The sequence below is a fragment of the Bufo gargarizans genome, chromosome 9 (genome assembly GCF_014858855.1).
Source record: "Bufo gargarizans isolate SCDJY-AF-19 chromosome 9, ASM1485885v1, whole genome shotgun sequence".
NCBI lineage: Eukaryota > Metazoa > Chordata > Amphibia > Anura > Bufonidae > Bufo > Bufo gargarizans.
In genome coordinates, this window is record NC_058088.1 from 198140641 (window position 1) to 198154682 (window position 14042).

General features: G+C 50.1%; 1 protein-coding gene across 1 annotated transcript; it reads left to right on the top strand.

Annotated features, from left to right (window-relative positions):
• Positions 1–3576: 3576 nt before the first annotated feature.
• On the top strand, positions 3577–7262 carry LOC122919341 (tigger transposable element-derived protein 6-like). Its single transcript, XM_044268301.1, has 2 exons — positions 3577–3750; positions 5508–7262. Exon 2 carries the CDS (start codon positions 5510–5512, stop codon positions 6974–6976), a length of 1467 nt encoding a protein of 488 aa, XP_044124236.1. The 5' UTR covers positions 3577–3750; positions 5508–5509; the 3' UTR covers positions 6977–7262.
• The last annotated feature ends 6780 nt before the right edge of the window (positions 7263–14042 follow it).

A 14042-nucleotide genomic window follows, 5' to 3' on the forward strand; every position in this document is an offset into this window, starting at 1 on the left:
GGACATCACGGCATAAAGGAAAAGACACAACGGTGGGGTAGAAAGGACACCATAGAGGGGAGGAGAGGACACCACGGAGGGGAGGAGAGGACACCACGGAGGGGAGGAGAGGACACCACGGAGGGGAGGAGACAACACCACACTGGGAAGGAGAGGATACCACGGCGGGTAGGAGAAGACACCACACCGGGGAGAGGCCAAGACCACACCCAGAAGTAGAAGACACCACTGCAGGGAGCAGGGGACACCACACAGGGGAGGATCTTAGAATACACCAGGAAGGAGAGGACACCACGGCGGGGAGGAGGGAACACCAGGCCGAGAAGGAGCTGACACCATGGCGGGGAGGAGAGGACACCACGCAGGGGAGGAGAAGACACCACGCAGGGGAGGAGAAGACACCACGCAGGGGAGGAGAAGACACCACGCAGGGGAGGAGCCAAGACCACACCAGGAAGGAGAGGACACCGCAGCGGAGAGAAGAGGACACCACGCCAGGGAGGAGAGGACACCATGCCGAGGAGGAACTGACACCATGGAGGAGTGGAGAGCACACCACAGCAGAGAGGAGAGGACACCACGGCGATGAGGAGTGGACACCATGTTGGGAAGGAGCAGAGCCCACTGTGGTGATGTGCGGACACAAAGGGGGGGAGGAGAGGACACCACGCCGGGGAGGAGCTGAAACAATAACATGGAGGAGAGGACACTACACCGGGGAGGAGCCACCTCAAGAAACATAACATTCTGCAGACATTACTGGGTGTGTCGGGGTCCCGGCTGCTCCTCCACGGACGCCTCAGACTCCACCACCAGATACATAAACTCTCGGGGGACATCACGGCATAAAGGAGAAGACACAACGGTGGGGTAGAAAGGACACCATGGAGGGGAGGAGAGGACACCACGGCAGAGAGAAGCGGACACAATGGCGGGGAAGAAAGGACACCACTGAAGCCAGGAAACGTACAACAGCCCTGCCGGATCACCTCACTCCTGAAATCCTCTGTGCAGCTGTGACCCCACATGTCTCCTGCTGATAGGTAAGGGGACTGCAGCAGGACCATCTCCGGAGCAGATTTCTGGGCGGGGGTCACATTTATCCTGGAGCCTCCTAATAAATTATCATCTGGTGATCCAGCGATCTGCTGATCTGGTGCAATCGTTTGGGTGGATTGTCACTGCAGATGTTCGGGCAAATCAACAAAAAACGCAAGTAGCGCACGCAGGGACTACGCTGCCCTGACATGATGGAATGGGGGGATTGTGGGGGTAAAGGGGGCCCCCCAGTACTAGTGAGGAGGACCCCAAACACTGACCATGGAAGGAGTGTGCACTTACACTATGGGTGGAGTTATGTTGTCTGCAGTTACACTATGGGCGGGGTTATGTGCACTTACACTATGGGTGGAGTTATGTTGTCTGCAGTTACACTATGGGCGGGGTTATGTGCACTTACACTATGGGTGGAGTTATGTTGTCTACACTTACACTATGGGCGGGGTTATGTGGTCTGCACTTACACTATGGGCGGAGTTATGTTGTCTGCAGTTACACTATGGGCGGGGTTATGTGGTCTGCACTTACACTATGGGTGGAGTTATGTTGTCTGCAGTTACACTATGGGCGGAGTTATGTTGTCTGCAGTTACACTATGGGTGGAGTTATGTTGTCTGCAGTTACACTATGGGCGGAGTTATGTGCACTTACACTATGGGTGGAGTTATGTTGTCTGCACTTACACTATGGGCGGGGTTATGTGGTCTGCAGTTACACTATGGGCGGAGTTATGTTATGTGCACTTACACTATGGGCGGGGTTATGTTGTCTGCACTTACACTATGGGCGGGGTTATGTTGTCTGCACTTACACTATGGGAGGAGTTATGTTGTCTGCACTTACACTATGGGAGGAGTTATATTGTCTGCACTTACACTATGGGCGGAGTTATGTTGTCTGCACTTACACTATGGGCGGGGTTATGTTGTCTGCACTTACACTATGGGCGGGGTTATGTCTGCACTTACACTATGGGCGGGGTTATGTTGTCTGCACTTACACTATGGGCGGGGTTATGTTGTCTGCACTTACACTATGGGCGGGGTTATGTTGTCTGCACTTACACTATGGGCGGGGTTATGTTGTCTGCACTTACACTATGGGAGGGGTTATGTTGTCTGCACTTACACTATGGGGGGAGTTATGTTGTCTGCACTTACACTATGGGCGGAGTTATGTGTCTGCAACCTTTGTTACACTATGGGCGGGGTTATGTTGTCTGCACTTACACTATGGGCGGGGTTATGTTGTCTGCACTTACACTATGGGAGGAGTTTATGTTGTCTGCACTTACACTATGGGCGGGTTATGTTGTCTGCACTTACACTATGGGCGGGGTTATGTTGTCTGCACTTACACTATGGGCGGGGTTATGTTGTCTGCACTTACACTATGGGCGGGGTTATGTTGTCTGCACTTACACTATGGGCGGGGTTATGTTGTCTGCACTTACACTATGGGAGGAGTTCTGTTGTCTGCACTTACACTATGGGCGGAGTTATATTGTCTGCACTTACACTATGGGAGGAGTTCTGTTGTCTGCACTTACACTATGGGAGGAGTTTATGTTGTCTGCACTTACACTATGGGCGGGTTATGTTTGTCTGCACTTACACTATGGGCGGGGTTATGTTGTCTGCACTTACACTATGGGAGGGAGTTCTGTTGTCTGCACTTACACTATGGGCGGAGTTATATTGTCTGCACTTACACTATGGGAGGAGTTCTGTTGTCTGCACTTACACTATGGGAGGAGTTATGTTGTCTGCACTTACACTATGGGAGGAGTTCTGTTGTCTGCACTTACACTATGGCGGAGTTATATTGTCTGCACTTACACTATGGGAGGAGTTATGTTTTCTGCACTTACACTATGGGAGGAGTTATGTTGTCTGCACTTACACTATGGGAGGAGTTCTGTTGTCTGCACTTACACTATGGCGGAGTTATATTGTCTGCACTTACACTATGGGAGGAGTTCTGTTTTCTGCACTTACACTATGGGCGGAGTTATGTTGTCTGCACTTACACTATGGGAGGAGTTCTGTTGTCTGCACTTACACTATGGCGGAGTTATATTGTCTGCACTTACACTATGGGAGGAGTTCTGTTTTCTGCACTTACACTATGGGAGGAGTTATGTTGTCTGCACTTACACTATGGGAGGAGTTCTGTTGTCTGCACTTACACTATGGGAGGAGTTATATTGTCTGCACTTACACTATGGGCGGGGTTATGTTGTCTGCGCTTACATTATGGGTGGGGTTATACTGTGGGCGGAGTTATGTGCAGGTACACTATGGGCGGGGTTATGTTATGTGCAGTTATGCTGTGGGCGGAGTTAGGCTGTGTTTATTTACACAATGGGCGGAGTTATGTCGTGGGCGGAGTTAGGCTGTGTTTAATTACACAATGGGCGGAGTTATGTTGTGGGCGGAGTTCCGCTGTGTGTAACGCGGATCTAGAACACCCCTTCATCCTCCAGCTCCTGTAAGCCCCCCCCCAGTAGATCAGACATTAACCCCTCCTGCACCAGACCTCCCCCACAGCCAGCACATTACACCCCCCACTGTGCTCAGTGTGCTGCACGGAAGACACAGGAAGGATCACATGACCTCCCGAGACCACCTGACTGCTACGTCATCAGACCACCGGCAGCTCCATTCTCATCCGAACGGGGAGACAGAGCAAGTAAGTAGGAAGAGAGGGGGCCAGACCGGGGAGCAGAGGGGGCCAGACCGGGGAGCAGAGGGGGCCAGACCGGGGAGCAGAGGGGGCCAGACCGGGGAGGAGAGGGGGCCAGACCGGGGAGGAGAGGGGGCCAGACCGGGGAGGAGAAGGGGCCAGACCGGGGAGGAGAGGGGGCCAGACCGGGGAGCAGAGGGGGCCAGACCGGGGAGGAGAGGGGGCCAGACCGGGGAGCAGAGGGGGCCAGACCGGGGAGCAGAGGGGGCCAGACCGGGGAGCAGAGGGGGCCAGACCGGGGAGCAGAGGGGGCCAGACCGGGGAGCAGAGGGGGCCAGACCGGGGAGGAGAGGGGGCCAGACCGGGGAGGAGAGGGGGCCAGACCGGGGAGGAGAAGGGGCCAGACCGGGGAGGAGAGGGGGCCAGACCGGGGAGGAGAGGGGGCCAGACCGGGGAGCAGAGGGGGCCAGACCGGGGAGGAGAGGGGGCCAGACCGGGGAGCAGAGGGGGCCAGACCGGGGAGGAGAGGGGGCCAGACCGGGGAGGAGAGGGGGCCAGACCGGGGAGCAGAGGGGGCCAGACCGGGGAGGAGAGGGGGCCAGACCGGGGAGGAGAGGGGGCCAGACCGGGGAGGAGAGGGGGCCAGACCGGGGAGGAGAGGGGCCAGACCGGGGAGGAGAGGGGGCCAGACCGGGGAGCAGAGGGGGCCAGACCGGGGAGCAGAGGGGGCCAGACCGGGGAGCAGAGGGGGCCAGACCGGGGAGGAGAGGGGGCCAGACCGGGGAGGAGAGGGGGCCAGACCGGGGAGGAGAGGGGGCCAGGACCGGGGAGGAGAAGGGGCCAGACCGGGGAGCAGAGGGGGCCAGACCGGGGAGGAGAGGGGGCCAGACCGGGGAGGAGAGGGGGCCAGACCGGGGAGGAGAGGGGGCCAGACCGGGGAGGAGCAGAGGGCCAGACCGGGGAGGAGCAGAGGGCCAGACCGGGGAGGAGCAGAGGGCCAGACCGGGGAGGAGCAGAGGGCCAGACCGGGGAGGAGCAGAGGGCCAGACCGGGGAGGAGAGGGGGCCAGACCGGGGAGGAGAGGGGCCAGACCGGGGAGGAGAAGGGGCCAGACCGGGGAGGAGAAGAGGGCCAGACCGGGGAGCAGAGGGGGCCAGACCGGGGAGGAGAAGAGGGCCAGACCGGGGAGGAGAAGAGGGCCAGACCGGGGAGGAGAGGGGGCCAGACCGGGGAGGAGAGGGGGCCAGACCGGGGAAGAGAGGGGGCCAGACCGGGGAGGAGCAGAGGGGGCCAGCCCGGGGAGGAGCAGAGGGGGCCAGACCGGGGAGGAGCAGAGGGGACCAGACCAGGGGAGAGGGGACCAGTCTGGGGAGCAGAGGGGATCGCAGCGGTGAGGAGAGGGGACCAGACCGGGGAGCAGAGGGGGCCACACCGTGGAGGAGGAAAGGGGAGCAGAGGGGACCACACCGGGGAGGAGCAGAGGGGACCACACCGTGGAGGAGGAAAGGGGAGCAGAGGGGGCCACACCGTGGAGGAAAGGGGGCCAGTCAGGGGACCAGGAGAGGGTCAACATCGTGGAGCAGCGGGGACCAGACCGGGGAGGAGGAGGAGAGGGGACCAGTCTGGGGAGCAGAGGGGATCACAGCGGTGAGGAGAGGGGACCACACTGTGCAGGAGGGGCGGCCAGACACCGGGGAGGAGAAGGGCAGGTCGTATGAGCTGGGACAGACCTGGTGAAGGTGTAATGTGGTCTGTGTTTCCAGACATGGCGACCTCCGGCACCAAAAGGAAACTGTGCATCTTGACTTTACGGGACAGAATCTCCGTTATCAAGGAGAGTGAAGCGGGGCGGTCCCAGCGGGACCTGGCCAAGGAGTTTAACTGCAGTAAGACGCAGATCCAGGCTACTCTGGCCAACAGGGAGCATTACCTGAGACAGTGGCAGGAGAATGTGAACGAGAACTCAAAGAGACGGCGCTGGCAGCCATACGAGGACGTGAACAAGGCGCTGCTGGATTGGCTCTACCACGCCCGCTCTGAACACTTCCCGATAAGTGGCCCCATGCTGCAGGAGAAGGCCCTACAGATTGCCTCCCAGCTGGGCCTTCACCGCTTCCATGCCAGTAACGGATGGCTGAATAAGTTCCGGACGCGACACAACATAGTTTTTCACCCCATTGCTGGCGCCACCATAGAGATGAGAGAGGAGGATGGCGCGGTCTCGAAGGACCAGCTGCATGTCATAGCGGCGGGCTATGCTGACAGCGACATCTACAACATGGATGAAACAGGCCTTTTCTTCAAAGCCATCCCGGACAAGACCCTAACCGTGAGAAGTGCCCAGTGCCAGGGCGGGAACTGGGCAGAACAAAGACTGACCGTGGCACTGTGTGCCAACCTGTGCGGAGACAAGGAGCCGCCGCTGGTGATCCACACTGGTACAGGACACCCCCACAGCACCGAGGCGCTGGGCATATGGCGGCATACTAACAGGAAGGCGTGGATGACACCCGAGATCTATCGCTCATGGCTGGAGAAGCTAAACGAGAGAATGCGGCTGCAGGACAGAAGGATTCTGCTCTTTGTAGATGGCGCTCCCTGTCACTGCGCAGAAAAGCTGTCACATGTGGAGGTGACGCTGCTCCCAACAAACGGCACACCATGGTCATCACCAATGTGCCAAGGTGCCATCCGTGCCTTCAAGATCCATTACCGGAAGAAGCTGCTGCGCTCCTTACTGGCCCGGATGGATGACGCCCGGCCAGTGCACGTGCTGGCTGAGGGCATCACTATGGTGGACGCGCTGAGCTGGGTGAAGATGGCATGGGGTGAAGTAAAGCCAGAGACCATCACACGGGGTTTCCTACAGAGCGGCTTTGTGCCAACGGTGGATGTCAGCCATGATGATGACGAAGATCTCGCCCGTTCTCTTGCCATTTTAAACCAACTTGGTAAAGCTGTCGATGTGAGCATCGACTTAGAAAATATCGATGAAAATGTGGATTGCTTTAGCAGGGAGGAGGAGGAGGACCCCCACAGTGACCCCCCGGCCAGTGACCTGGAGGCTCCTCTGCCGGCTGAGCCGATGGCCTTGGAGGACGCTCTCTCCAGTATCCGCCGCCATCGGGCTCTTGCTGCAGGGCTGGGCAGTCCGCTCCTCATGGACTCCCTGCTGCGGGTGGAGGCCGAGTACGAGAACATCATTGTGGCCAAAAAGTTCAATCATCCCTAGAAAAAACTACTACAGCAGCAGATGGTGCAACCAGAAACTACAACCCCCAGCATGTCCTGACTGGGGGAAGAGCCTCAGCAGAGACAGCAGTAGACTGTGTGACACTCATGTTCCCAGTGCTTGGTTCCCCCAGATAATATGTATGGTTTTATGGCAGAACTACAACTCCCAGTAAACAAATGGTAAAAGGCAGAGTGGACCCAGCATGCACCTCCTGAACGTTATGGCGCACAACAGGCAGTATCTAGTGTAAGGACCCGTCTTACAGAGATCGCCCTGACCTCCGGCAGACGGGCTCCGATGGTTTGTACAAAATGTATTTGCCAAGCGTCTCCCTTTTATAAATAAGCGCAGCAATAGCACTTGGATGGTTTGTGTGACTATGGCCTTATTGTACTGGTCTGCGGGCGCTGCTGCATTGTCTCTTCTCCACAACTCCCAGTATACGCTGTCGCCGGGGGTTCCATGGGGGGCTAGCAGTAAGCGCCATCTGTGCTTCATATATTATTACTGACAGACTGGGCTGAGATAGGGTATAAATACTGCCCACTATACACATATATACACACTGTCCACTATATACACACACATATATATACACACTGTCCATTATATACACACACATATATACACACACATATATACACACTGTCCACTATATACACATATATACATACTGTCCACTATATACACATATATACATACTGTCCACTATATACACACATATATACACACTGTCCACTATATACACACACATATATACACACTGTCCACTATATACACATATATACACACTGTCCACTATATACACACACACATATATATACACACTGTCCACTATATACACACACACATATATATATACACTGTCCACTATATACACACACATATATATATATATACATACTGCCCACTATACACATATATACACACTGTCCATTATATACACACACACATATATACACACTGTCCACTATATACACACACACATATATATACACTGTCCACTATATACACACACACATATATATACACTGTCCACTATATACACACACACATATATACACACTGTCCACTATATACACACACATATATATATATATATATACTGTCCACTATATACACACACACATATATACATACTGTCCACTATACACACACACATATATATACACACTGTCCATTATATACACACACACATATATATATATATATATATATATATATATATATATATATATATATACACACTGTCCACTATATACACACACACATATATACATACTGTCCACTATATACACACACACATATATACAGACGTGGACAAAATTGTTGGTACCCTTTGGTCAATGAAAGAAAAAGTCACAATGGTCACAGAAATAACTTTAATCTGACAAAAGTAATAATAAATTAAAATTCTATAAATGTTAACCAATGAAAGTCAGACATTGTTTTTCAACCATGCTTCAACAGAATTATGTAAAAAAATAAACTCATGAAACAGGCATGGACAAAAATGATGGTACCCCTAGAAAACACAGAACATAATGTGACCAAAGGGACATGTTAATTCAAGGTGTGTCCACTAATTAGCATCACAGGTGTCTACAACCTTGTAATCAGCCATTGGGCCTATATATATGGCTCCAGGTAATCACTGTGTTGTTTGGTGATATGGTGTGTACCACACTCGACATGGACCAGAGGAAGCAAAGGAAAGAGCTGTCTCAAGAGATCAGAAAGAAAATTATAGACAAGCATGTTAAAGGTAAAGGCTATAAGACCATCTCCAAGCAACTAGATGTTCCTGTGAGTACAGTTGCACATATTATTCATAAGTTTAAGATCCATGGGACTGTAGCCAACCTCCCTGGACGTGGCCGCAGGAGGAAAATTGATGACAAATCTAAGAGACGGATAATCCGAATGGTAACAAAAGAGCCTAGAAAGACTTCTAAAGAGATTCAAGGTGAACTTCATGCTCAAGGAACATCAGTGTCAGATCGCACCATCCGTCGTTGTTTGAGCCAAAGTGGACTACATGGGAGACGACCAAGGAGGACACCATTGTTGAAAACGAATCATAAAAAAGCAAGACTGGAATATGCCAAACTACATGTTGACAAGCCACAAAGCTTCTGGGAGAATGTCCTGTGGACAGATGAGACAAAAATCGAAGTTTTTGCCAAGGCACATCAGCTGTATGTTCACAGACGAAAAAATGAAGCATATCAAGAAAAGAACACTGTCCCTACTGTGAAACATGGAGGAGGCTCTGTTATGTTCTGGGGCTGCTTTGCTGCGTCTGGCACAGGGTGTCTTGAATCTGTGCAGGGTACAATGAAATCTCAAGACTATCAAGGAATTCTAGAGAGAAATGTACTAGCCAGTGTCAGAAAGCTTGGTCTCAGTCGCAGGTCATGGGTCTTGCAACAGGACAATGACCCAAAACACACCGCTAAAAACACCCAAGAATGGCTAAGAGGAAAAAATTGGACTATTCTAAAGTGGCCTTCTATGAGCCCTGACCTCAATCCTATTGAGCATCTTTGGAAGGAGCTGAAACATGCAGTCTGGAAAAGGCACCCTTCAAACCGGACACAACTGGAGCAGTTTGCTCATGAGGAGTGGGCCAAAATACCTGCTGAGAGGTGCAGATGTCTCATTGACAGTTACAGGAAGCGTTTGATTGCAGTGATTGCCTCAAAAGGTTGCGCAACAAAATATTAAGTTAGGGGTACCATCATTTTTGTCCATGCCTGTTTCATGAGTTTATTTTTTTACATAATTCTGTTGAAGCATGGTTGAAAAACAATGTCTGACTTTCATTGGTTAACATTTATAGAATTTTAATTTATTATTACTTTTGTCAGATTAAAGTTATTTCTGTGACCATTGTGACTTTTTCTTTCATTGACCAAAGGGTACCAACAATTTTGTCCACGTCTGTATATATATATACACACTGTCCACTATATACACACACACATATATACATACTGTCCACTATATACACACACACATATATACATACTGTCCACTATATACACACCCACATATATACATACTGTCCACTATATACACACACACATATATACATACTGTCCACTATATACACACACATATATATATATACACACACTGTCCACTATATACACACACACATATATACATACTGTCCACTATATACACACACACATATATATATATATATATACATACTGCCCACTATACACATATATACACACTGTCCACTATATACACACACATATATATATATATACACACTGTCCACTATATACACACACACACATATATATATATATATATATATATATACATACTGCCCACTATACACATATATACATACTGTCCACTATATACACACACATATATATACACACTGTCCACTATATACACACACACACATATATATATATATATATATATATATATACATACTGCCCACTATACACATATATACATACTGTCCACTATATACACACACATATATATACACACTGTCCACTATATACACACACACACATATATATATATATATATATATATATATACATACTGCCCACTATACACATATATACATACTGTCCACTATATACACACACATATATATACACACTGTCCACTATATACACACACATATATATACACACTGTCCACTATATACACATACATATATATACACACTGTCCACTATATACACACACACATATATATATATATATATATGTATATACAGTACAGACCAAAAGTTTGGACACACCTTCTCATTCAAAGAGTTTTCTTTATTTTCATGACTATGACAATTGTGGATTCGCACTGAAGGCATCAAAACTATGAATTATCACATGTGGAATTATATACATAACAAAAAAGTGTGAAACTGAAAATATGTCATATTCTAGGTTCTTCACAGTAGCCACCTTTTGCTTTGATTACTGCTTTGCACACTCTTGGCATTCTCTTGATGAGCTTCCAGAGGTAGTCACCTGAAATGGTCTTCCGACAGTCTTGAAGGAGTTCCCAGAGATGCTTAGCACTTGTTGGCCCTTTTGCCTTCACTCTGCGTCCAGCTCACCCCAAACCATCTCGATTGGGTTCAGGTCCGGTGACTGTGGAGGCCAGGTCATCTGGAGCAGCACCCCATCACTCTCCTTCATGGTCACATAGCCCTTACACAGCCTGGAGGTGTTTGGGGTCATTGTCCAACTAAACGCAGACCGGATGGAATAGCATGCCGCTGCAAGATGCTGTGGTAGCCATGCTGGTTCAGTATGCCTTCAATTCCGAATACATCCCCAACAGTGTCACCAGCAAAGCCCCCCCACACCATCACACCTCCTCCTCCATGCTTCACGGTGGGAACCAGGCATGTAGAGTCCATCCGTTCACCTTTTCTGCGTCGCACAAAGACACGGTGGTTGGAACCAAAGATCTCAAATTTGGACTCATCAGACCAAAGCGCAGATTTCCACTGGTCTAATGTCCATTCCTTGTGTTCTTTAGCCCAAACAAGTCTCTTCTGCTTGTTGCCTGTCCTTAGCAGTGGTTTCCTAGCAGATCTTCTACCATGAAGGCCTGATTCACACAGTCTCCTCTTAGCAGTTGTTCTAGAGATGTGTCTGCTGCTAGAACTCTGGGTGGCATTGACCTGGTCTCTAATCTGAGCTGCTGTTAACCTGCGATTTCTGAGGCTGGTGACTCGGATGAACTTATCCTCCGCAGCAGAGGTGGCTCTTGGTCTTCCTTTCCTGGGGCGGTCCGCATGTCAGCCAGTTTCTTTGTAGCGCTTGATGGTTTTTGTGACTGCACTTGAGGACACTTTCAAAGTTTTCCCAATTTTTCGGACTGACTGACCTTCATTTCTTACAGTAATGGTGGCCACTCGTTTTTCTTTACTTAGCTGCTTTTTTCTTGCCATAATACAAATTCTAACAGTCTATTCAGTAGGACTATCAGCTGTGTATCCACCTGACTTCTCCACAACGCAACTGATGGTCCCAACCCCATTTATAAGGCAAGAAATCCCACTTATTACACCTGACAGGGCACACCTGTGAAGGGAAGACCATTTCAGGTGACTACCTCTGGAAGCTCATCAAGAGAATGCCAAGAGTGTGCAAAGCAGTAATCAAAGCAAAAGGTGGCTACTGTGAAGAACCTAGAATATGACATATTTTCAGTTGTTTCACACTTTTTTGTTATGTATATAATTCCACATGTGATAATTCATAGTTTTGATGCCTTCAGTGCGAATCTACAATTGTCATAGTCATGAAAATAAAGAAAACTCTTTGAATGAGAAGGTGCGTCCAAACTTTTGGTCTGTACTGTATATATATATATACTGACCACTAAATACCCACTATATATATATATATATACTGCCCACTATATACACACTACCCACTATATACACACACAGACGATCAACTGGAGGCCGGGCCCTGGAATAGAGGGGGGGGTGTCCTGGAGAGGAGGAGTTAGGGGCAGAGTGTGGCTGGGGCCCGACCTCCCTGCCCGTAAATCCTGATTTGCACGCTTAAAACTCTTCTAAATACTGCAGTTCAAGAAGGTCAGAAAGAAGGAAGGGCTCATGGGGTACACAGTGCCTGTAGCGGGTGGTGGTGCCCCTGCTTTGTGTTGTGCTACGGTAGGCGCAATGCTAATACAGCCTGGTATTGGGTGGTGGTGCTGCTGGTGTTTGGGTCCTCATTGCATGGGGTGCTAATCCGGAGAAGGACATCAAGAATACAGTGGGCGAAGAGGCTTCAAATCCACCTGCAAAGCGACATCACTTGGCACAAAGACACGACCCAAACTGGAGAAGGATAAGGTCATTACTGCAACTTCTAGTGGTAGACAACGTGTGAGTGGGACGCAGGGGCCCTGGAGAGAGCCGGACGCAGGGTCCCCGGAGAGCTGCATGTGGACGCCCTGGAGAGCGGTTGATAGCTCGGCCAGCACACTGACAAATGAAAGCAGCAGCTTCCTAGAGCCTCTACGTCCTGTGCTTAAGACTTGGAAAAGGAGTCCTTTGAACTCCAAAATGTGTTGTCTACCGATGGACGTTCCAGTAAGGACCTTATCCTTCACCAGTTTGGTTCGTGTCTTTGTGACAAGTGATGTTGCTTTGAAGGCTCTTTACCCACCAACGTGGTCTCAGTGGAGGTAGAAAGGTGGGGTTATCACCAGCCGGCATCGGGCCTGTGAAGGACTCTACGATCATGTGGAGTCCATTATCCTGACCTACGTGTACACTGATTTATTGGTCTGGCAGGTTTGTGTCAGCCCTTGTCCAATGGAATGAGTTATCTGGAGACGTCTACAAGCTTTTGTCCCATTCATTTCACCGGGAAATGAAATGATTGTTGAGGAGATTTAACTATTGTCTGCCCAGGTGATCCTGGATTCGGATTTATTGCAGATCTGGGAATTGGCCACTCCGAGGCCTGAAATAACCCTTATAGACGGCGTACACCGACTACTTCCACTGGGGGGAGCTCTATAGTCCTCTATAAAAGCTGGGACTGTCAGAAAGCAGCTGGAGCTTCACCTATGGAAGGTGCAGAGAAAACTGGTGACGTCCAAACCGAGACTCTGGCGACGCGTGTCAGAAGATGGAGGAGTCCACAGAAAGGAGACTGAGGCGTAATATATATATATATAGCGAGAGAGAGAGGGGTATATCGGAGGGGGTGCTTACTTCATGGCCAGCATCTACTGCCTTTCGATAGGTTTAGGAATGTCATTTGCATCTCTTTCCCAGAACACCGCAGGGGCATCGCCCGCTCTCCAATAACACACACATTATGTAGTCGGCACAGCAAGGTCCAGAACATCGGTATATCCAGAGACCGCCATCACACTGAACGCGGTGCAGCTTCACCGTACCAACTCTGCATTATCTTCTGACAGCTGAGGCAAGAGACTGAACATGCCGGTGTAGCAGAGCCGAGTAGCCGCACTTTCAGCTTTCTATTTTTCCCCCCTTAGATGGGAATACTTATGATCAATGGCTCCTAAGCGTTCCATCCCATCATCA